Below are 25,884 nucleotides of genomic sequence, written 5' to 3' on the forward strand. Positions count from 1 at the left end.
ATAAAAACTACCAATTTTACCAAACTAGAGTTAATACACTCCATTTCATGTTTGATTTAGCTGGATTAAAATGAAGGGATATTTTATAAATCACTGGGGTTGTAAACAAAATGTTTAAAAGCTATTAAATGGATACACCCTCTCAGACTAGTTACTGCTGGATTTGAAGGTTTTAGAAAGCAATATAATTTCTAGAACTAGCAATCAAAACTTCAACAATTTCCTTTAAGTAATGGTAAAGTTTATTTTAATAACAATTAGAGGATGAAATGTTTAAAATTTGCAGTTTAAAACATGCACATTCACAAAAGGCCAATGACACATAACACTGCATAGAAATAATATTACTCAACTTTAATAACTATAAAACACAGTGCATCAAACATCAAGATAAACAAACCTGAGAAAACTACTATAACCACAGATTCAATACTCTCCACTCATGCAGCTTCACAATTTCTACAGCAGTTTCAGCAGGAATGGTTTTTCAGGGAGCTGAAAATACTACTTTATCTTTAATGCAAAACTGCAGTTTTCTGTAGTAGCTGCCTTCCAAGGCTGCCCTATTTTTTTTTAACCTAATAAACTTGAAAATGTAAAAAATGAAGATTGACGTAAACAACAGATAGTATTTACTATATTTATGGCTTCTATTTAGAACCACGAAACATAAAAATATTATTTTTAACTATTCTGCTCACATCTTTGCAAGAACAGATTTACCTGTGGAAAGTTGCTGTTAATTCAAAGTAAGCAAATATGAAATCTAGTTTTCCTACTTAAGAGAGATTTATTTGCTGAGAAGTTTTGGGAGCTTTATTAAGAAAAGTTCTTAGAGGCAAGCTAAACAAAAGACTCAATTAAATTTGTTCGAATTTCTTTGTAAAATAATCTATTTAAAATATTATGCAGAGGACCAATTAATTTGTTTACTGAATATTAAATTCTAGGTAGGCCATGATAGAACTTTATAAGGCAGAAATAAACATCAAGATTTACAGCAATAGCCATGCATTGGCCTGGATCACTTTAAATATGAATTCATGCAAACCATAAACCTATCAAAAACACAGCTGTTCTCATACAGAAAATAAATCAAGACGAAATATGGAAAACATTTATTTCCTTTCCTTCAAAATTTAACTTACATTCTACTTTAATAGCTGTCCAAGGTTAATTAAAATGTAGCAAAGTATAACTAAGTTACACAAATGACTTCAGTTATTTTAATGTGAGAAAAATCAGACTATGGTGTCTTACGAGGCATTATAGAAATGTTCATCATTAAAAAGCATTTATCAGGCACTGAACTGCATGGTGTTACCTTAAGTCATTTACAAAAAGAATTCCTGGTCCATGTGATGTGAATGGGATGGGCATTTTCTCCCTAAATTTTGTAGATGATTATTTATAAGATTATATGCCTAACAGGTTTTAAAACCAGGAACTATCAAAGGGAAACTGCACAAAAATAAACACGATTATTTAGCTTTGCAACAATTACGACACTGTCATAATTTAAAAACTATGAATAATACAATCTGTTACTAGTATTCATTTCCTGAAAAAACATTTTAAAAGACAAGTTCTAAGTGTTGTAAAGTGCACGCAATGCAAAACAAATTATCATGTGACTTTCACACTGGATATTTAGAATACTGAACAGCAAAATTAAAGTATAAAATTTAATGATCAGAATAAATGCTGATTGATTTCCAAAATTCATTTCCCCTCTGGAAATTAAAGACGATTCATTGATTCCATTTAATGACCATACAATTCACGTAAATGGCTAACACTGTTTAGCAGAATACACATTCACCTGACTTGATTAGGAAAAGTTTTCCATTAACTTAGCAACACTGCTGAAGCAGTCTCACATTAGAGCACAGAGTGGAGGTGGGAGGGCGGGAAGTACATATATCATTTAAAATTTACAACGTTCCTGAGAAACACTGTTTTCCTCCTAATAATTTCTACAATATAACATCTTTCTGGGTGTGAGACACCAATATATTTTTATATGTATATATAAAACATTTAGAAAGTCCATGCTCAGTACCACTGTGTACTATTCAACATGAAAGAAGCAACTTCCAGCTTTTCAATGCTAAATGAACGAGGATTTTCTATTATAAGTCGTATTTTCTGAATTGTAAACATTGTAAAGCAACTGTGTTAGCATTTGCCAGAGTCCCTATAAGGAACTTTTTAATTGAAGAGTATGTGCCTTTATTTCAGAAAACACATGTTAAAAGTCACTTCGGCTGTTTATTTCAATACTGGTAAAACCATGTGACTTCTTTCCAATTAAGGAAAGTTTAAAAAAATCAGACTATTTTCTCTAATGTAACACTGTAAAGTCACTGAATTGCAATGTTATATTTTAAGTTTTACCAAGAAGGTCACTCCCTGCCCCTCAAACCCCGCGTCTCACCCAGGAAGCAGAGAGACTAACAATGTCAACAATTCAAAAATAGGACCATGGGACAAAGAGGCTCAAACTAGTCATGTTTCAGATCATGTTACACATTATGAACTGTAAGTATTCTTCTGTTTAAGAGCTCCACAGAAACAATTCATGTTTCAAAATTAAAATAAAATTTATTAAGTCGGAAAATCCAGTTCTATTATATTCACAATGTTTTTATGTTAGAATTCTGCAGAAGGGTGCCGCTGATGAAGTGAGGGCAAATGAAAGCAGCTCTTCTCTGTAACTGCTATAAAGCGTTTCTCTGGAGGGGTGCACTTCATTCTTGCTTTCTCATTTTTTGTGGTTTGACCTCAGCTATCACCACTGGGCAGCTCAGGAAAAGCTGCTCTGAATATCCATTCACTAGACAGGTAAAGTCTGGGACTTCAGAATTTTGAAGATGATCTTAGACTCTTACACCTGTGGTCTTGCTAGATGTGTTGATTCATGACTCTCTTAATCTGTACCCCAAACAGGAAGGGCTTGGGAAGTAAAGTATGTAAGTGCATGTTCCCTTAAGGTTAGAATTATGTATATGTGTTATAACCTCTTATTTGTAGAAAATGTAGAGGCATATTGGTAACTAAGGAGCTACAAATACAGACAAGGAAATGATATATATCCTAATTTTAAATCTAGATCAAGAAGAAGGGTGAAAAGAATGTGAGAATATTACACTTAAGAAGAGATCTGAAAAAAAAAAAAAATCACCTCTTCTCAATTCTAGTTTGACTTTTTTTTAAAGAGTTCTACCTATTTTGCTGGTAAATCCATGTGAAGGCAAGCAGGCTTTTGAGTAAAAGGCAAATAGTTTGCTTCAATCTCTGAAGTGTATCTGAAAACTAATTCCTTTTTTCCAAACAAAAGTATTATTAAAAACTAGTGTAGAAAACTGGCTGTGGTTTTAAACAGCCCCTTCATTTACTGTTGGTAGCAAAACAGGCAATTTTAGATGTCTTGTAAATGCTGAAAATAATTAAACTCACATAGATTTTAAAACACACCAACAAAACCTACTCAGGATGAAAGTGTCCTTTGACTGTAAAGTTACGGACTTGAGTAAAATCAGCATTTTTAAAATGGGGAAAATGTACTACTTATTTGTCCCAATAAGCAGCATGTGATAAATTTGGGGAACTATTTGATGAGTGAACTGTGAAATTATTTTTAGTCTTCAGTACAGGGGCAGTCACCGTATCACTGGGTGTGCTACATAAGACAGCGGGTATTTCTTGTGGGAACACATAGTGAGAATGGGAACACAGGACAAAAGCTGAACCTATGTTCATGACAAAAGCCCATGCATTTATCTGACATGTTATTCCAAATGCTGCAACAGAAGCTTTAAAAATCCCATGTACATATGTACTGTATGTTTCTTAACAGGAAAAACTTTAAGACAAAATAACATCACTCAATCTACTAGATAAGCCAGATTTTTAGAAAAATCTAGATGATGATGAAACTTTATCAGAAACAACTGAAACATATATACAATTTAAAAAATCACTGTCATAACAACAGAGTCACATTAACACGTGTGTCCTCTAACAAATAAACACGACAAACAACAAAAAAGCATTTGTAAGGCCAAAGGTGCAACATCACAGATTTTAGTAGCAAATGCCTTGAAATATTCATTTTAAATCACTCTTACATTTGAAAAGTCAGGCATGCAGATCTTACAGCAGAACTGGAAGTAAACTTTCTCTTACATTTCTGGGCATATGACTACTGAACTAGAAATACATTTATTGAACCTCTTTGGCAAACATTTATCAAGACAATTTTGACACAAATGCTTGTTAATAATGCCTTGTTTAGAAATTTTGCTCAGGAAGATTGACTCAGTTCCTTAAGAATGCTGGTTTGTTTCAGCATATCCTGAAATCTAAGCCTGGATATCAAGAGTCCCTTTAACTAAATACCATTTAGAGTTGTTTAATGGTTGGTTACCGTGTGGTACAGCCAATAAATTGATAGTCAGTTACAGCCCAAGTAACGGCATAAGAATACTGACTTATTCTCCCTATAAGAAAGCACTTTGGCAAGATACCAGGTCATTTTCAATTTCCATTTACAAAGACTTAGCAAATACCTTAAAAAATCCGAAAGATATGGTGTTACAGTACAGTTGCACAGTGCTTATGTCTATAATATACATAAATCTGAATGTCCATCAGCGAGATGAGCTCAGATCCACCTTTCCTCTCCATGGATCAGATTGGGATTGGTTAGCAGACTGTGGTGACAACCTGGTAGCTCTCCTTAGAGACATAACAGAGCCTGCCTTTCAGGCTCTCCCCATCACCATTCATCGGGCCTCTGTTTCGTGGTATCATACGCTCTAATCACTTCAGACTGTGAAACGATTCCATTTTCATCTTGAGAGAAAGCATACCCATCTGTAAGTTAATGATAAAACATGAATTATCACAAAGGCACTGGAAACCACGGTTATTCTGCCTTTTGAGTATTCATTTTCTAGCTTGGGAACAAATGCAGCCTTCCCACCTTCAAAAGCATGAAAACACTGATTTTTAATGCCCAGGAAAGACACACACTTAACTTCAAAATAAAGAGTGGGATGATCATAGGTTGCCAGTTTAGATTCTAGGAATTATTCTCCCTAGAACAGTGAGGAGGCGCCCTCAATCCCCCTAAATCCTCTGTTCTGTAAATCAACTCCAACCCTTCTAACTTTTGCTTCCCCAATTCTGGAGGGGGTGAGGGAGTCAAGTGGACTCATATATTTCCATATAGGTCAGGTAGATGAGAAGGAAGAAAAAGTGATATGTAGGTCAGGTGGTGAATAAGGTCATTGATTCAACCATCCCACCAAGTACAGTCCCTTGGTATCTGTGGGAATTGCTTCAGGAACCCCCCTTGAATATCAAAATCCACAGATGCCCAAATCCTTTATATAAAATGGCACAGTATTTGTATACAATCTACATACATCCTCTTGTAAACATTAAATCATTTCTAGATTACTCATTTTTATTTTTTTTGGGATGTCTTGCTCTGTTGCCAGGCCAGAGTACAGTGGCACGATCTTTGCCACTGGGTTCAAGCAACCTCCACCTCCATCTCCTGGGTTCAAGCGATTCTCCTGCCTCAGCCTCATGAGTAGCTGGGACTACAGGCTCCCACCATTACGCCCAGCTAATTTTTGTATTTTTAGTAGAGACAGGATTTCACCATGTTGGCCAGGATGGTCTTGAACCCCTGACCATGGATCAGACTGGGATTGGTTAGCAGACTGTGGTGACAACCTGGTAGCTCTCCTTAGAGACATAACAGAGTCTGTCTCTGTTATGATCTGCCCGCCTCGGGCTCCCAAAGTGCTGGGATTGAAGGCATGAGCCACCATGTCCAGCCTCTAGATTACTTATCATACCTAATACAATGCCTCTATATCAGTTTATTCTAGTGGAGTCAATGTACTATTTGGCTCATGGCAAGTTCAAGTTTTACTTTTAGGAACTTTGTGAATTTTTTTCCCCTTGAATATATTTGACTCACAATGGGTTGGATCCACAGATGTGGAACCCACAGATACAAAGGGCCAACTGTATATCAAAACATCATCTTGTACTCCATAAATATTGAAAATTATTATTTATCAATTTAAAAAGGTGAGGAGGAGGAGATAAATACAAATAGCTGCTAATGGTAGCAAGTTGTCTCCTTCCTTCAGAGGACATTCCCCTTGACTCTCAGCATCTACAAATAAACTCACTCACGCCCCAACATGGTTGGCGGGGGCATGGGATAAGGAAAGACCTCCAAGAGGATTACATCTTTAGAAAAGGCCTCCTGAAGTATAAAGAGCAAAAGCATTAGACACAAGCGTATGTAAGTGAAAATAAATTGTATGTGGAAACCACATGAAACAAAAGATATATTACTAACACAAATACATTTACTACAGGGCTTTACATTTTATATTCTTTTTTAGATCTTGAAATGTTAAGAAGGCACAATATGTAATAATTTCTTACAACTCTAAATATTCATAAATATTTCTGAAGGGGAAAATATATGTTTCCTTGTGTTGTATGAAAGCTGAAAGGCTCTTGCAAAGTTATTCAAGTAGAAAAGATAACAAGACAGAGTCAGCTTTTAAGAGTTAAGATTTACTGGCTTTAAAGAAAAAGATTTAAGGAAGCAAGGAATGTAGAAATATTGTTTTTCTTTAAGTGAAACAGCAAGCTTTTATAATGAACTATCTTCTGTTAAAAGTGAAATCGTTCTGACAAATGGATTTTCTGTTATTTACAGGTTGCAAATATGCAAAACTTGTTTTAGGCATTAGTTTTAAACAGCTAAATACCCTAAAGTCAGGATATTGTATAAATGCTATGATATAGTAACGGCAGATAATTTATTTAAAAATAAGAAACTCAAATACTCACGGAGCAGGTTTTGTTGCAAAGATTCAGAGCGGTACAAGTTCACGTGGTTCTTCTTAAAGACGTTCTTGAGCAGTTGCGCCCTCTCGGTCAGGCTGCAGAGCAGGTGCAAACGTGTGAAATGAATTATCAGCTCGGCAGAGACCCCAGTGTGCCCACAGGACCACCAAAGAGAGTTAGACTTAAACAAAAGATGGCTTGAGAAATCTGTAGCCTAGTGATTCTTTTTACACCATTTTCTTAGATAGCAAATGAGATTTCAAGTTTTTAGACAGACTTTTGAGGCCATTTTTTTTCTCTAACTAAGGAGTTTTGTCCCTGGTACTCCTCCTCCCAGTAAAAAGTAAGATAATCTCACCACCCCCAACTCAGTTATATTTAAGTCAAGCAACAACACAGAGCCAGTACAACACAATTAGCTAAAATAAAAAATACATCAGTAGTGTTATTCACCTCTAAGAACTTGCTTAACTTACTACATATAATCTAAGCATGGCATTTTTTGAATGACAAAACCTTATTACTACATCCTTTTCATATTTGGCACATTTTGGCGCAAAATATTTTTTAGTTGAAAATATTAACTAAAGTAAATATTAACTAACATTACACAAAGAAGACGTTTCATAAACTTTTTAATTAGAAAAGTTGCACTACCATTCTAATATGGTATGACATGTGTTCCTTAATTTGATTTTAAAATAAACTATTTTCAGAAGAAATAATTATGATAGGTGAAATAACAAGGAAAGTATTTTTCAATTACTGTTTAGAATAGTTGTCTCCTCAGATCCAAATCTAGATAATTAATTACGTAAATTCTAAAAGCACATTATAAAAAATTAGGCATCTTCGTCCTGCAACTTCACGTAAAACAGTGTCTCACACAGTAGAAACTCAAATAGCTGTTGAATATACTAAGTTGAGTAATCATTCCGAAATGTACTTATAGATATCATCAATCTTCCCATTGTGCCATTTCTTCATTGTTTGATTTGTAACATTTTGTTTTGATATTAAAGAACATAACAGGCATGAGACACAAATAAATAATCCATATGTGTTGCAGCAAATGTTTATGCAATTTTAATAACTGGAACTGACTCAGCTGAAAAATTTCCATCTTGTGTTTTTCCCACTAATAAAAGCTTTAGTTAAATTGCTGTGCTATGTTAGTTCTGTGCCAATTTCTCTGAGACCCTGAAATGAAACAATATCATATACAAAGCAAAATGAACTCACTGTGTAAATGAATTATGCAAACATTTAGGCAAAAACTGAAGAAAAAATATTTAGAAATGTTGACATTTGTAGTAATCTTCCACACATATATTTTGAAGTCCAGGGAGGTTAACTGGTATTATTAGACATATTTCACTGTCATTGGAAATTAGCTACACGAAGGCAAGAAAACTAATTAATCTAAAACTCCAGCAGTTCTGCAAACAGTTGTAAAACTTGTTTCTGTCAGTGAAATAAACAGATACGAGAAATGAGAAAGAGCCATTTTTACAGAGTTGCTTTCTTACTCTTTAAATGATCTAGCATTACAGACCCATGGACCCTGAGGGACACTAAAATATGTAACTGCTTTGAGGAAGTCACAGCTTTAGCAGCAGGTGGTCTGATTTCCTTAGCAGAGTCTTGTGGATGGGGTGCTGGAAAGTCTCTGGTGTTACAAACCGAAATGACTATGGAAGACTAACTGAAATGATAATGGGAGAACAGAAGACAGCAATGTATCATTATGTAGTGTCTTGTTCCCAGAAGGCATTTTCCAGGTTTCAGGCTGGCCTTACTAAATGCATAACACTTTAATACTACAATACTAATGTGTTAAGAAGGCACATATGAGAATCTTTCATATTATGGCAACTGAAATAAGGAAGATAACATAACTCCATTTTGTACAGTTTACATAAAGGCTCTCAGCTCTTCTTTATATCAAGTGAATGTACAGCATTAAAACAAAGCAGTAAGAAAATCTGTTTCTTAAAAAAGAAGCACATTACTCAGGAAAAAGCATGGGCTCTGGAATAGTGCTTAAATTTAATTTTGTGTCGGCTGCTTCTTAGCTGGGTCACCACTGGCAAACCTTTCTCCGTCATCTCCTATATAAGAGGAGGGCAGTACTTAACCCTCATGCAGACTGAGGATGCAGGGAGCTGTCAGCACAATGACTGACTCATAGGAAGCACTCAACAAATGCGGGCCCTCCCACCTTTACCCCCAGGATCCTGAGAATTTATTAGAAAAATCAACTAGAATAGAGATCATCACAAAACAAAAGGTACTTTGTAAGGAGCATTTTTGATGCCTTGGTTTCTAGTCAACATAAGCTCAAGGTGAGATGCCTGTTGCTGCACATAAGTTTTAATTTATGATGGTCTCATTCTACCTCTTTACTAAGAAAATGACTAGATTTTTGTTTTGTTTTTTCCTTAGCTACTTTGAACTTCTTGCTTTAGTCCTATAGAGCAGAGTCCCTCCTCCAGAATATAAATGCCATTCACGGGAGGTTGCTTAATAAATAAAGGATAAGTTGTATTTCTCTAGTCTTATCTTGTACCTTTGGGGAACTACTCATTTAAACATTTATGGAATTCTGGGCCATCAGTGTTTAAATGTACTAATATTACTATTAAGGCATATTATAAAAAATATATATGTTAACGCTAATAGATACCATAAAAGTTCAGTTTTAGTGGAACAGCTTAACACAGTGTGAAAAGACAAAACAAAAACAAAAACAAAAACACACCACCAAGATGATGATACCTTCTCACTAAAACCACATTTTATTCACATCTCTTGGCTAGCAGTTTTCCTCAGTCTTGTATAGTCTTTCATTTACATACCAAGCTATGTAAACTTTGAGTTTGTTTAATGCAATGGTACAACTGCCACTAAATATTGTTACCTTATTTCCAAACCCACTAAAATGTTGCAACTTAAACATTTGGTGGAGGTGAATATAAAGACAACACGTTTAAAATAATATTTCACTTACAAATACTAAAAAATGTTGGTGTTGGTAAAAACCAATTTATAGTTCTGGAATGTGTTGGAATGTGTTGTCTTAAGGAATTTTCAGTGGGAAACTTGAGGAGTAAATTTGCCTTTGTCTATATATTGGATGGTAAGCTATTTAGGTTGACTCATTAAAACAAATCTCCAAAAAGTAACTATTCATTCACAGAATGTTTAACGTATAGCATGTGATAGCTGTCCTACACTAGGGTAGCTGTAGTGGTGGGGAGACAAACGATGAATAGAACAGGCCTAATCTCTGCCCTGGAGCTGAAAACATTTCAGCATTCTGCACTTTTCTTTTCGAATGTTGGACAGAACCACTATCACGGTGATGAGAAAGGCTGAAGGAAGCACATCTGACAGGTCCCTGTGTCCTCAATCCTGACCAAAGTATTTAAGTAGTACTGATATAAAATCTAGCATGAACACTGAGAAATACAATTATTTCCTTTCTACTAGTTCTGGAGCAATGTTAAAACTGCTTTTCATTAAGATGAACAATGCAACAGAAAGGTTCGAGAGAGCACCGTCACCATCCGCACCACCGAGTTCTCTGACACCTCGTATTCCTGACTCTCCCAGCATGTGAAAGCTGTAAACCATGGCCAAACGTGGTGCCAGGCAAATCAGGGAGGATTGACCTGAAGATCCCAGGCTAAAATTCTATTTAGCAGTGGCCAATGATGATATGCTGGCTAATGACTACAGTGAGAAATATAAAAGAATTATGAGTCTCATTATATTTGCCTGTCTATAAAATACATTGCTTCACACACACTCCAATGATATACAAAAATAATTGTCTTGCCTCCAAGGAGCCCGCAGTATCCATAATTTCTTATTGTAAACTTTTGGACAAGGTTTAAATGTTTAGGAGTAAGATTTGGGTTATTTTTTAAAAGTATAATTTCCATTTTATTTTTCTCCAGTGGACAGTTTCTCTTCAGTTCTTCAGAACTCAGCTCCTGGCCGGGTGTGGTGGCTCATGCCTGTAATCCCAGCACTTTGGGAAGCTGAGGCGGGTAGATCACAAGGTCAGGGGTTCAAGACCAGCCTGACCAATACAGTGAAACCCTATCTGTACTAAAAATACAAAAATAAGCCAGGTGTGGTGGTGCGTGCCTGCAGTCCCAGCTACTCAGGAGGTTAAGGCTGGAGAATCACTTGAACCCAGGAGGCAGAGGTTGCCATGAGCTGAGATTATGCCACTGCACTCTAGTCTGGGCAACAGAGTGAGACTCTGTCTCGAAAAAAAAAAAAAAAAAAAAGAACTCAGCTCTTTACATGGACTTTGGTAGAGGTCAGAAGGCAGCAAGGTTTGGATTATTTTAAACCTTCAGGAGTAAGGTTTAGGTTACTCTCCCACCATTGCAGACTTACATTTATTTCTACTATAACCCATGGTTCAAAAGCATGCATTTTAGAACATATTTAGATTGATTAAACATATTTTCCCCCTAAAACATAATAAAATGAATCTAATTTGCTGGGTAATATGGTAGGTGGCATGCTATTTCTACTAAAAATGTCTGTTTTAACCAAGACGGTTTATTTTTGAAAATGAACAAAGACAAGATACTATTGTAAATACTAATCTTCCTTAAGTGCTTACAATTTATTGTTTTTCTGACATTTCCATTTTATACATAACTTGAGTTTAATAGTCATACTTAGTGAAGATTAAAAAAATTGGGGATGATCAACTCACAAGATCTTTCTTAAGAACTGTATCACTGTATGACAAAAAAGTAAATGTCATTGCTTTGGATATTACTTTGTTTGGGAAGTACCGATTATACAATTCTATGTTTTTATGTATCAGATTTCTGTTTCACAGCCAATAAGTCAACCATCAATTCAACAATCCTTTCTCTTACTCAGCAATCCTTTTGCCCACTCTTTCTTTCATCCATTCTTTAGTTTATTCTCTTAACCATCCTGTTCATCCACTCAACAAATATTTATTGAGTGCTACTACGTTCCTGGTGTTGTACCAGGTGCTGGGTTGCAGCTATGACTAAGACATGGGTCTCTCCTTCTAGGAGCTCAATCTAGTAGGGGGAAAAACATACACAGAGTAAACTAATACTTTAGAGTAAACTAATACTTTATAATGCAAAGCTATCAGTGTAACAACAAAAGTTTATACAGAGTACAAACAGAGTACAAAAGTACAGAGATAGGAGGCTAGGAATTATATATTATAGATGTTAGAAGTTGATAAAACTGCATCTACATTGGGTTTTGAAAGCTGAGAATTGGAATGCCTGGTCTCTAAGAGGGGTACTGGCTCCCAGACAGGGGAACAGCAAATGCAAAGACCAGCAGATATAAAATAACGTGGTGTTTCAGAACTAAAGAAAGTCTGGTGTCATTGGAATCCACAAGAATCACAATTTCTTCCCGTTTGATAATGTGGATAAAATATGCTAACTTTTGGCTGGGCACCATGGCTGACACCTGTAATCCCAGCACTTTGGGAGGCTGAGGCAGGTGTATCATGAGGTCAGGAGTTTGAGACCAGTTTAGCCAACATAGTGAAACCCCATCTCTACTAAAAATACATAAAATCAGCCAGGTGTGGTGGTGTGCACCTGTAATTTCATCTACTTGTGAGGCTGAGGCAGGAGAAACACGTGAATCCAGGAGAAAGAGGTTGCAGTGAGTTAAGATCACGCCACTGCACTCCAGCCCAGGTGACAGTATGAGACTCCATCTCACACACAAAAAAAAATTGCTAACTTTTTGAAATCGGAAATCAATTTCATTCTCCAAGATTCCTAAAATAATCCAGATGGTAAAATCAATCCACCAATTCTTTAACCTTAGAGTACCATTACTTTAGCATGAAGATGTTTCTATCCAGTTGCTATTTTTTTTCTTTCACAGATCCTTCCCTCGCCTCCCCTCTCCTGCTCTCCTGGCACCTGCCATCTAGTAGGAAGCCATTATGGTTACAGTGATCATCAACCTTCTGGTCACCAGTGGGTGGCAACAGCAACATGGAATACATGTTGGTCCAGGGTTTTGTCTGTGGTATTCAGCTGATAGCTAACACATTCCTGAGTTCTTAGGAAAAGCTAAATAGCTGTTTTAGGCAAAGGAGATGGGCAGCAGCAGGAAATTTATCTGATGCATTTCCTATGAAGAAGTGGGTGGTCATTTATGCTGGATTTCACTTCTTTCCTGTTTGGGCTTTTTGGCTTATTTTATTTAATGGAAGGAGCTACATATATTTGAGACTCAGTGAATGTTTAGGACCTGGAGATCATTACATTGGCCTCATTTATGAATTGAAGTCACCAGTAGACAACAAAAAGGCAAACTAAGTATCATGTGGAAGGGCTTAAAGTGATTTTATTAACACACTGACAAATCTGGAAATATTCTGTTAAGGACAGTAACAGTATTAACAGTGGTCTTTCCCTAATAATTACAAATAAATGGTTTTGTTCACAATTTCATGAGCTAGAACTCTCACTGTATTCTTTTTATCACCAGAGAAAGAGAACTGACATATGAATTTACTAACTGAATTTACTGACAAACTGCCAGGTAATGGGATAGGTGCTTTCCTATGAGGAATCCTAGGATGCAAATTTTAGATGAAGGGAAAGGTGGAGGGAGAATACAACCTTGAAAGCAGGTATTATCATTCCCCTCCTGTACACTGGGACACTGAGTCAGAGGTTAAATACTCTGTCAAGTTAGTAGTAGGCTGCTTTTGCAGCTCTATTATATTTTTGAACAAGCAGCAAAAGGAGGCAGAATTGTGAATGGTTTAGAGCAGGAGCTCTGAGATCAGTTGGCATGGACCCCAGGCCCAGATCTGTCACTAATAACCTTGGGAACTTCACTTCTTGAAGCCCCAGTTTCCTTATCTGGAAAAAAAAAATGGAGATAATGGATCTGTATGGGGTTGTTACTGGGATTTAGTGAGATTGTGCACATAAATGCAAGGGAAGCACCTGGCACACAGTGAGCGCTCAACAAAGGTCAGTGCTATGATTTTCAAAAAAGTAACACACACTGGTGTGTGATGAGTTCCTTCAGCATACTGAGAGCAAGAGAGAGCTGGAAGCCAAGGTCTCACTGAGTTCTGACACCTACTCCATTGCGTCAAAATGAATAACAACCGTGAATCATGATTAAGGTGACATATACCAGAGTAAAACATTTCCTATAGTTTAGGCAAAACTTCAGCTTACTTTAGTATGATGAAAGTGAAGAAAAAATAAATTCCTGCTACTATCTTCATAATTGTGTTTTATAATAGACTGTAACTAATTTTAATTCTTACGACATTTTGTGAATTTAGTGGATTTGATTAGCTTTCCAACTTTGCTTTACTTTGGTGGGGTGGTGATAAGGAACAGAACTTGAGAGACATAATTCACTTCATAAATGATATATATCCAGGTCAGTTCCTACTAACTACTGAACCACAAATGCAATTATATAAGGTAGTTTGTCTTATATCAAACTATGATTTTGATTACATACTATTTTATTATGAATACTATTTCAAGCTAAAAGTCTTTTTCTTTTCTTGAAGTTTAATAACACAATGTTTGTAAATACCATTTATTTAATGCTATTAAAGACTGTGCACTATTCTAAGTGCTTTATAATATTTTATTCAACTCTTTCAACTAACCATTAGGTAGGTATTACTGCCCCTATTTTATTGATGAGGAAATTGAGGCTCAGTAGGATTGAGCAACATAGCCAAGGCCATACAGTTTAGAAAGTGACAGATTTGACTTAAATCCACATCTCTCTGATTCCCACACCTGCCAGTGACACTGCCAGCTCCATGCTGGCTGATAAATACAAGCCTTATCACTTGTTTCCCAGTACTAGTATGAGATAAATTTAAAGTTCATTTGGAAAAGAACATATTCACTGTGTATTTTACCTTTTTCCAAGTACAACTGCTCCTGGGTCTTGAGATTTTGCCTCCAGCTCCTGAACTTCATCGACCAATGTTTTAAAAGCAGTCCTTTTGATCCTGCAAAAAGGAAAAAAAAGGGGATTTGCATGGAAATACTCTTGTGAAGACTTTACAGAACTAGATGTCTGGCTTATTATCAAGGCTGCTGATAAGGTACAACAGTAACAACAGTACAAGCAGTTTTTCAACAGAATCTTAAAAATTACCATAATTTTGAGCATTAATATAGAAATTATAGTTTTAAAATAAATGATGGTTTAGGTTTATAATATTAAAACTCTCATAATTATTTAAATAAACATCATGTAATAAATGCTATCTTTTTTGGGGGAAGAGATAAGATTTTAAAACTTATAACCCTTGAAAAAAATTAGTAATGTTTTCATTTTATATATGTTTGGAATCAGGCAAGCAAAACATTTCTTTTTATATTAATAAAAAATGTGTTTGGAAATAGCACAATTTTTCTTCTACTACTCTGTATGGGTTTGGGGGCTGTTTCTAGAAAACACACTCCCTGATGTAATTTTCTCCAATGCCATGTACTTTTCTCTGTTAACTGAAACTACCTGCTTTACTTCTCATTTAGTCTTTTAAACTAGTTTTCTAGTTCCTGCATCACCCCTTCCTTATTTAAAATTAAGTAATATTACCAGTCCCTATCCTGCAAACTTTACATGCTTGAGTTGATGTTACAAAGAGAGAAATCTGAGGATTAATATGCATCTATATTTTTCTGTATAGAACAGAGTATGTACTTACACCTTGTACACCACATCAAGGAGCAGAGATGCCACAGGGATGAATAACAAGCCCATCCAAAAGACTCCAGAACTGAACAACATGGCTGCCTGTGTAAATTGGCAGAAACAACATAACTTTAAAATAAAAAAATACATGATTTGTGTTTGGTTTTTATGTAATTTTAAATAAAACAATTTTAAGAATATCATTCTATAAGAGAGTATACAACTCTGAATTCAAAGTTATGAAATTAACAGAATACAGAAATAAATTTTTGAGCAAATTTAAAATATAATCTGGATTAAATTCTCATAATATATGGTATAAAATAAATCATAATTAGAAACTAAATTTACTATTTCTGGCAAATGAAAATTACTTTTGTACAATTATAGGATATTAAAAATCATCCAGATAAATCATGACTACAGTGTAATCAAATTAAGATGCCTACAAAAACAACAATTGATTATTTTTGGCTAATATTAGGTAGGAATAATCTTAATTTTTGTTCAGTGATTTATGTAACTGGTATTGGTGCACAGCTGTTATTGCTAACGTCAAGCCAATATCTTGTATGTAAAAGCCAAACAAAAGTATACTAAATATAACTTTAATAATTTCTTTATATTAAATACCAAATTGCTATATTAGAGCTTTTTGGGTTACAAAAAAAAAAAAAAGATTCTGTAACTTAAAAATAAATTCTGTTATTTATTTGCAATTATAATAAAAACTATCTTTGTTATATAGTTAGATTACACAGAACTTAAAAGGAATAGTATTATACAATAAAAAAGCAAAATAAATATTTTGGTTTCACTTCTTTTAATCTGTTTATCAAGAGTAAATTTTCAGTACCTATTTAAATCCATAAAGGTATGGTTCTAATTCCATTAAAAAGTAGCCAACTAATGCACACACATTTAGATTCTACTAAAAATCACACAAAATTAAAAAAAGTTCAGGTATGGTTCAGGAATTTAAAAATAACCTAGAGTTTAATTATTCTAGGCAATTACACAATTACACTTAAACAGTCCTAACCAATCAGTCCTTATGAAACATGCAGATTATTAATTTTAAATTATATTTCAGATTACCTATTCATTCTGACTCTCAATTAAGAACTAGGAACTGCTGTTTAAATTTTTTTCTGCAGTGACATGAGCTTATCCATACAGACCGTAGGTTCAAGGACACTAAGATTTTTCAATATGTAGAAGTGAATAGCTCTAAACGCTTTTAAAATAAAAACATGCTATTACAAAAAATTTCAGAAAATAAGTTTTGCCACGTGGGTTCAGTGAAACAGCAACCATATTCTAGACACCAATAAGGTGAAACATATTCACATAAAAGTCACTTTATTTAATAAGCAAAACATGATCTTTGACATGTTTGTTGACATCCTCAACAGTGAAAACCAACAATAACTGTGTAATAGGAAATGTCTATCAAGCCAGCGGATTTTCTTTAGATTGAAAGAAGCTTTCTAGTAAGGTAACAACTGTAAAAAACCAATTTCTCCTTCTGGGGGGAAAGGTAAGATAAGAATTCCAAGGCATGTAACTGAAAATACCACACTTACTTGGCTTAATTTTAATATATTTTAATTTGGTGGGGGCGGGGGCAAGAGAAGGAGGATTTATTCTTGTCTTCGCCACCTCGTATTAAATGTCCACCGATGGCAAACGCAAAAGTGGTGGAGATTCAAGGCTGCTAATTCTGACCATTGTGATGCTAACGACCAACGGAGGAGTGACTGGCGCCCCACCATTCAGTCCACCGGCCTTTGGCTTTACAAATGAACAACATGAATTGAGGGGAAAAAAGTTTTTCTGCGTCATATCTGAAAGCCTGTCAGATTTTTTTTTCTTTTGCAGAGTTAATCCAAACCTAAAAGATTTAAAGCCGACATTCGCATTAAAGACAGAGAGTCTCTTTGTATTTTTTGGATGAAGAGGAAGAATAAAATCCCACAGAGGTATTTCCTTCCTTTCTGTATAAGAAAGCTCCCCCTCACTCCGAAGAAACCAGTTTTGTCTCTAACTTTTCACATTTCCCCACTCGCAGGCAGGTCAGCTGGGAAAAGACGAAGGGATCCCGAGACAATGGTGGTAACAGGAGCAGCCTGTTTGGGGCCGGGCTCCGGTTCCCTCCGAGAGCAGTTTGCAAATTGCTCCTAATGTGGGAGACCGGTGCACCAGGCCAAGTGGCCCCCACTGCCCCTCCTAGAGGCCCTGTGAAACCAAATGGAATCTGCCACAAAAGTGGCTCCCGGGGGACTTGAGAAGGGATCAGCTGAGGAAGCTGCAAAGCTGGTAACTGGAGGGCACAGGCCCTGTGTGGGGAACAAGGAATCGCTTGTCTCTGCAGATTGAGGTTGGCTCAAAATCGAACCACTGGGTCTTCAAAAATAAAGCAACGCTGCCTGAAAATCCAACTTGCAACAGAGGAATTGTTCTGAAATTTCTGTGTGAAGTTTCAGAGAACGAATGTTTGAGAAAATACGAGTTTATGTGCATTTGCCCAAGCCAAGGGGCATGACGGGTACGAGCGGTTTACCTTCTGACCCACATGGCATGATCTGTTAGTACCTATGTTCCCACATCAGACAGAAACTCTTCTTCATCTTCAATGTGCCCAAGTTCAGACACATAGGGGAGAGAATTCAAGTGTGCCACCTGCCTACAAACCTTTAACAACATGGTTCTTCGGTCTACTTCTATGTGCTTACACTGTCAGCATCAGAGCGACATGCTGTGACTTTTACTCATGGAAATGTATAGACAGCTGAAACAGAAGGCCCTTTGGCAAACCCTAAGACTGTCTCCATGGACCCCAGTTGAAGCAGGTTCTGGAAGCGGTCCTGGCACTGCCCTTCCCAGCTAATCAGACACTTGAGAAGTAACTTCTCAGTATCGGTTTCCTCAGCTGTACAGTGGATTGTGAGAATTAAAGTCAATAATGTTTGTAAAGTGGCTGCATAGCACTGATTATTAATAAACTTTCTTCATTTCAATTGTCAAGTGTCTTTAAGTGCTCTAGTGTCTTGTTCTTTCCAGTGATCTGTCCCATGAACTTCATGGAAGAAAATTTTTATGACAATATCAAATTAACTGTAAATCAATTTACAAATGTTATGATTAACATCACAGCATATGCTTGTCTTATCTGCGATTTTAAAATGCAATGCTGAAACATAGGCCAAAGTAAGAGATTCCTAATAAAGCGCCATTCAACTCAATTTGCCAATTTAGGAAATGGAGAAAAATAATTTTTTCAAAGAAATTATTAACTATATAGTCATAATAGATTAATTTTGGAAGGGAAAATTATTCAGAAAATAGTGCTTCAACACATTTTTTTTGGAAGGGAGTGCAGTAAGAGAAATGAGTAACTTCCAGAGGGGTTACGTTAATGTCAGCAACAACAAAAAACCAGTAAGTGATTATTTATTAAGTGTCTGGACAAAGCTTAAAAACAGAAACAGTGAAAGGATGCTTTAAAGAACTGATTCATGAAAATGCAGAACTTCTGTGTGTTCGAAAAAATAACTAAAAAAGTAAACAAAAAACTGGGAGAATGACTACTACAAATATGCGAAATTCTGGGTTAATATCAGATCAGAAAAATAGCCCATTTATCTTCATAAGAATAGCTGCAATCTCAAGAGACAGGGAAAAGACCTGGAAAGGTATTCATAAAAGCAGCAGCAAGTAATCAATAGCATGGAAAAGTGCTGAGCCACTTTGCAGTCCTAGAGAAACACTGACAAATTAGATCAGATTTTAAAAATTCACTATCACAGTTAGGTGGAGTGAATGGTGTATGGTGGAACAGGTAATTGTAGCAATTTATATTCCCATCAGCAATGAAGTAGCCTTTGGAAAAGGTAACTGGCAATGTGCACCAACACCACAAACATTTATTCCTATTAATTCGATAACTCCATTTCTGAACTACGTGTTAAAATGAGGTCCAGCTTTTGCTTATCAGTATCTCATGAAACTGTCCTGTGGCTGCTAATCCTGAAAGCATCCCTGCAAAGGGCCCATTGCCAGAGATTTAGTAAAGGTGAAACGAAACCACAGCAGCATCCTCTTGGAGAGTCACAGCGCAGAGTAGCACAAGGCTTCAAGAAGTCAGAGTAGGCTGGACATGCGGCTCATGCTTGTAATCCCAGCACTTTGGGAGGCCGAGGTAGGCAGATCACTTGAGGTCAGGAGATCGAGACCATCCTGGCCAACATGGTGAAATCCTTGTCTCTACTAAAAATACAAAAATTAGCTGGGTGTGGTGGCACGTGCCTGTAATCCCAGCTACTTGGGAGGCTGAGGCAGGAGAATTGCTTGAACCTGGGAGACGGAGGTTGCAGTGAGCGGAGATTGCGCCACTGCACTCCGGCCTGGCGACAGAGTGAGACACTATCTCACAAAAACAAAAACAAACAAAAAGAGTAAAGCACCCTACTGAATAGTTTTTTTAAACCAAGGTTTCCTAAAGTTATCTACTGATTATGGAACATTTTCCCCCATATCCTTCTTAAAAATATTCCACACAACTAATTTTGGGGAAAGCAAATATTCGTTGTGGGTTGTTCTAAATAACAAAATAGTAGTTAAAGCTAACAGAGCACTATGTGGCTGATGAGGCAAATGTGCATCCCTAGGTCAGAATGCTATCCAAGCTGTTGAAGATACTCACACATTGTAATTATCAGAAAACTGATAGTTTAGAAGAGTCTTGAAGGGAAAGGTAAACTACCCTGGTATTCTCCCAGGAGCCTTCTGTTAGCACACAAACACCCTCCATGGAAGGGTTTGCAGTTTGTATCATCATCTATATGGAAATCAGCCACAAATCATCTGTGGCTTAGATTTCTTACCTGAATTTGAAACACAGACTAGACTATTGAGCTCCTAACTTGCATGTTGCACAGGCACCTCAAACCTCACACATCCCACACTGAACACACACTGTCTTCCCTCCAAAGCCTGCTCTACTTTGGCACAAGCTATTCAGGGAATGGTGTCATCCCTGGCTGCCCAAGACAGAAACTGGGCCCTATTCCTGAAATGGCTTTCCACCCTACCTCTAGTATTTCACCAGGTTCTGTTGTGCTTTAGTATCTTCAGATTCACCCATCCCTTACCAATTCTGCCACCATTATTCCAGTCCAAAAAATTTGCCTGTCTTTCTAGCTGTCCTGACTTCAGAAATACTCTGCTTTTAGCTGTTCACACTGCAGCCAGAGATATTTCCAAAAGGCAAATTCGATGTTAGCAGTTCCTGGATTAAACCCTTTCTGTGGCTTCCTACTGTCTTCAGAATAGAAAACAAAATCTTTAATAAGATTTCAAGACCGTTCTACCTGACTTCTGATCGCTTTGCCAATATCATCTCTCAAGTCAGTCCTATCTCTTGCTACATATAACATGTTTCAGTTCCTGGAAGGCACCCATGCTCACTCTTATCCGTGGCCTTTGCACCTGTGATGCCTACTGCTCCTTCGTTTTACCCTCAGATGTTACCTCCTTCCTTAGACTCAGAGGACATGACTTGAGCTTCCATTATGTTGGCACCTATCACCCATTTTCTAGTTGCTTATTCATCTTGTTAGACTATACGCTCTCTTAATTCTCACGATCCAAGTGCTTAGCCACCAAGCAGATGTTCAATAAATAATTTATGCATAAATATGTTCTCACAACCTAGTGTTGTAGAAACGAAGTGAAAAACAGCAGAGACTGGGGACCCTGCTCCTGAGATGTGGTGGATACGGTCTGCTTAGTTTTCTTGTGTTCTGGCAAGGAGCTATTCTAGGGGAAGTTATTGCCAGATAATTATGTCTTTTGGGGAGAGGAGTTGATTTAACTCCACAACTATCCTTTTCCAGTGTAGGTTGCCTTTTGTGTTAAAGGTTGAGGGATGTGCATTAAAAGCTAAATATGTTAAACTATCCCCACCTCCCAGTCTGAATCATCACAAATATTTCAATGAATCCAAGAAAGGTATGATACCTGGAAATAAAAGTGGTTTTTGTTTGTTTGTTTGTTTTTACGGTTGTGGGGAGGTGAGGAAGAGCTATGGAACAGGCAGGAAGAGAAGGAAGTACCAGCATTAACAAAGATTTTAAGTAACTACACAGTATGAACACTTTGAAATGTTAAAGAAAAAGAAGCAGAATATGAAATCCCAGTCTTCCTCCTCTAGGCAAATACAAACTTTATCCTTCTGGCTGCTCTGGCCAAAATACTCAAGTCGTCTTTGTTCCCCCTCTTCTTTAGAACTGTGCATTCAATCTACTGGCAAATCTCACTGGCTTGACTTAAAAAAATTCACACACCAATGTTCATAGCAGCACTATTCACTATAGCCAAAGGGTGTAAACAACATCAACAGATGAGTGGATAAGGAAAATGTGGCATACCCATACAATGGATTAAGCTTTAGAAGACATGAAATTCTGGCCTATGTTACAACATGGATGAACTCTGAAGACATGATGCTAAATAAAATAAGCCAGACATAAAAGGTAATTCTACTTAGATGCAGTGCCTGGAATAGTCCAATTCAGAAACAGCAAGCCCAGTGCTGGCTGCTAGGGATTAGGGGAAATGGAGAATGTTAATTATTTAACAAGTATGAAGTTTAAGGAGGAAAAGATGAAAAAGTTCTAGAGATGGATAGTGGTGAAAGTTGCACAACAATGTGAATACACTTAATGCCATCGAATTTACACTTAAAATGATAAATATTATATAATGTATGTTCTACCTTAACAAAAACATTAAATAAAAAAAAAAAAAAGGTTTTTAGAGCAAATCTTCTCCCCACCCCAAATCCAGAATCTACCCACTTCACGGCCTTCCACACTTGCCTAGGACCCCATCATCTTCTGTCTGGAGTGCTATGACAGCCTGCTAGGTGGCCCGCTACCTTTGCCCTGTTCCCTGTATAACTATTCTCAATAGCGCTCCCAGAGCAGTCCTTTTGAAGTCAGATCGTGACTCCTTGGCTCAACCCTCCAGAGACTTGGAGAAAAATTGAGAGCCTTTACAACTGTCTTCTGGCCCTGGGTGCTCTGCCCCAGCCCTTTCTCTGAAGGCCAGCTCGCTAGTGTGTGTGTGTGTGTGTGTTTTCTCCAACTTTTAAGTTCAGGGGTACAAGTGCAGGTTTGTTACCTAGGTAAATCTGTGTCACGGCGGTTTGTTGTACAGATTATTTCCTTACCCAGGTATTGAGCCTGGTAATTTTCCCCGATCTTCTTGCTCCTCCCACCCTCCGTCCTCCACCTTCTGCAGGCCCCAGTGTGTGTTGCTCCCCTCTATGTGTCCGTGTTTTCTCATCATTTAGCTCCCACTTATAAGTGAGAACATGCAGTATGTGGTTTTCTGTTCCTGTGTTAGTTTGTTAGGAATAATAGCATGTTTACCAGTGACTCTCTCCCTCATTCAGCTTCCACCACTCTGCAGTCTTCAGGCTCTCAGCATTTGTCTATTTCCATCTGGAATTTTCTTCTAGATAGCCTCAGGTCCCGCTCACGAAACCTCAGGTACAGTGAGGCCTTGTGTGACCACCCCACTGAAAACAGCAGCCCACCCCACCCAACCCACTCCATCCTCTCCACAGTGCGCAAGCCCTCCAGAGCACTTAACACAGTACAGCCTGCGGTATAATAGACTTATGTTTGTATGTTTTTCTTCTCTAGATTATAACCTCCCAAATGCAGAGATTTTTCTCTCATAATTGTATTTCCAGAAACTAGAATAGCACTTTGAAATATATTTATTGAAGTATGTTATTGACTTAATGACTCTAAGTTACTAAGTTATTGAAAAAATTTTTACTATAAAATTTGAAGAGGAAAAAACTTCAATTTTCACTGATATGAGAAGCACTCAAAATACTATAGTGCCTCTATTTTCAGCCAGACACTAATCTCTTTTTCTGCATTTAGAATTATTTTCCTAGGCTAGATTACAATCAAAAGGGGAGGGTGTATTTTTTTTTTTCTTTCCCCAAATGGCTCACAAATTGGGAAGAACTGACAATTTAATGATCCTTCTATTTAGAGAACGGTATGTTTACTTATTCAACTTTTTAAATCCTTCTCTCATTTTTGTCAAATTTTCTAGTTTTCTTTCTACTAACCATTCACATAACTAACGTTTCTTCTTGTTGTTGCTGTGAATGGAACCTTTCATTTTTCTTTGCGTAAAAAGGCTATTTTATCTTTAAAGATTTAGGGCTTTTCCAAGGGAGTTAGTGAGACAGAGAAAACTCCAAAAGTGGCAAGTCCATTACGCATGTCTTAGGATTTGGTCAGGTACGGTGTCAAATCCAAGAAGTCAATGGCTCTTTCTGGTTCTGATCCCTCTGAAACATCCTAGTAGTGTAACTCTTCAGAGATGATTCGTACCATGATCCCTGAAACATACACACCTCCCACGCTTCTCTTTTTAAAAGCTATCTGCCTTGGTCTGAGGACATTTAACTTCTCTTGTCTCCTCCTAGGTCTCAGTTAACCCTTCTGGTCTCCTCAGGAAGCATCTTCTTCATGAAATCATCAAAAAAAATCTTCAATGCTTAGCTTCAAGTTTGCAGGTATTGTTTCTTTTCATACAAGTTTTCTTAATTTTTCTAACCAAATTGTGGCTCTTTCCTCCCTGCTATGCCTCAGTGCTTTGTCTATGCTCTATTAGTGAGGTATCTCGTTGAAGAAGGTGTACCCTGTGTTGCTGTATTCCCATTTCAGTCCCATCTCACCCAATCTCAGTTCCCCATAATAGACTCTTTTCTCCTCCAGTTCCTTTTCTCAGTCAACCAATCTCAGTGGACTGGAAGATCTTATTCATGGAATTTGAGACTCCACGGTTACTCCAGAATACCCTGAAAGCTGAAATCCACAACTTTAATGTATATATTTTTACAGCAAAGATGCTCTAGAGTATCTTGAAAGCTAAAATCCACAATATTAATATCTATATTTTTATGGCAAGGTAGAAATGTATCAGCAGAATGCTAGAGTGTTCTCTGCTGGTAGTGCTACCACTGATGTATGGGAACTTCACATTGATTCATCAAAATCAACTCTGCTTTCAGACACTGAAAAGCGTCGTTAGAATTTGAATTTTCAAACACTTTTGGAAGTGTCTTTGTGTTCCAGGCTGGTGAAATACCGTGGTGGGACACTGCACAGGTAATACAGTTGTTGGACTCTTTTCTCGGGGGCCTGAACCTTCCAATCTGAATTCATTCTGGTAGTTGAGTGTGGGGTTGGAGTGGGTGGTAGACAAGTATCCCTGGGTCAGTAGTAAGTGGTGAATTTGCTACCTTGTACTTCAATCAGAGACTTCTAAGCTCATATGAAACTTGGTATGAAGAGGTGAAATCCTACGGAATCTTTCGGTAGCTACACATCTTGGGTAGTCTGACTCAAAACTTCCCTCTGAGAAGGCCTCAAGACAAAGGAGTGCACACGCCAAATTCTCTATTCTGGGCCTTATCATTAGGAACTAACTTTGCTTTCTCTCATTTTAGCTGAAAAAAATTCTTGCGAATTTCAATTATATGATATACATTCATGTCAAAATAAAATTATCTTTAAGACGTCCTAGTTTATCAATGGCATTTATCACTTCCTCTGACTCAAATCTGTATTCTCTGGCTCCTGGTACTCTGGAATATTGTGTGGAATACTGTGTATTCTGTAATGAAAAGCTGTCTGCCATGACTTACAGTAATGATGTTAATGACATTCAGGTAACTTGTTGTGACCTGGCCTTTGCTCAACTTTCTGGTTCTAGTTCCAACCATTTCTGCTTTGGTAACAGTGAACTTGCTCCTTGCTTGGGCTGTTCTCTACCTGGAAGGCTCTTTACACACTCCCCTTCCTGGACAGCTTGGGGAACAGTAATATCAAGATACCTTTCTGAACAATAGCTTGTCGAGCACTCTCTTCTCAGTCTCTGTGCATTGTGATCATAATAGGTAGCATCTTATATCCTAATTGTCTGTGGGGCTACTCCATGACAAACAAGCTCCTCACAAGGGACTCCTGAAACTTTTGATCCCCTGACACCTAGTGTAGGCCCTGACACATAGGCACTCCATAAATCTCAGTTGAATTGAACTGAATTGGGCTCTTACATGGGATGTTCACTTTCTCCATAAAACCAGACATAAAACTAGAGCCAGAAAATAACTAACGAGAAGGGTGTTTCAGATAAACATCAATATGTTCACAATTATTCTCA

General features: G+C 37.1%; 1 protein-coding gene across 10 annotated transcripts in view; it reads right to left on the minus strand.

Moving 5' to 3' along the window:
• Nucleotides 1–219: 219 nt before the first annotated feature.
• Nucleotides 220–25,884, minus strand: part of ATP8A1 (ATPase phospholipid transporting 8A1) — a 249,992-nt gene continuing 224,327 nt past the window's right edge. For all 10 annotated transcript variants that reach the window (XM_074396074.1, XM_074396072.1, XM_003940967.3 and 7 more), the window contains 4 exons: nt 15,638–15,726; nt 14,840–14,932; nt 6,892–6,983; nt 220–4,878 (listed from right to left, as the gene is read on the minus strand). In XM_074396074.1, coding sequence (XP_074252175.1) covers nt 4,781–4,878; nt 6,892–6,983; nt 14,840–14,932; nt 15,638–15,726 — 372 coding nt within the window. In that variant the 3' untranslated portion in view covers nt 220–4,780. The remainder of the gene's footprint in view (nt 4,879–6,891; nt 6,984–14,839; nt 14,933–15,637; nt 15,727–25,884) is intronic.

Source organism: Saimiri boliviensis, chromosome 3 (assembly GCF_048565385.1).
Source record: "Saimiri boliviensis isolate mSaiBol1 chromosome 3, mSaiBol1.pri, whole genome shotgun sequence".
NCBI lineage: Eukaryota > Metazoa > Chordata > Mammalia > Primates > Cebidae > Saimiri > Saimiri boliviensis.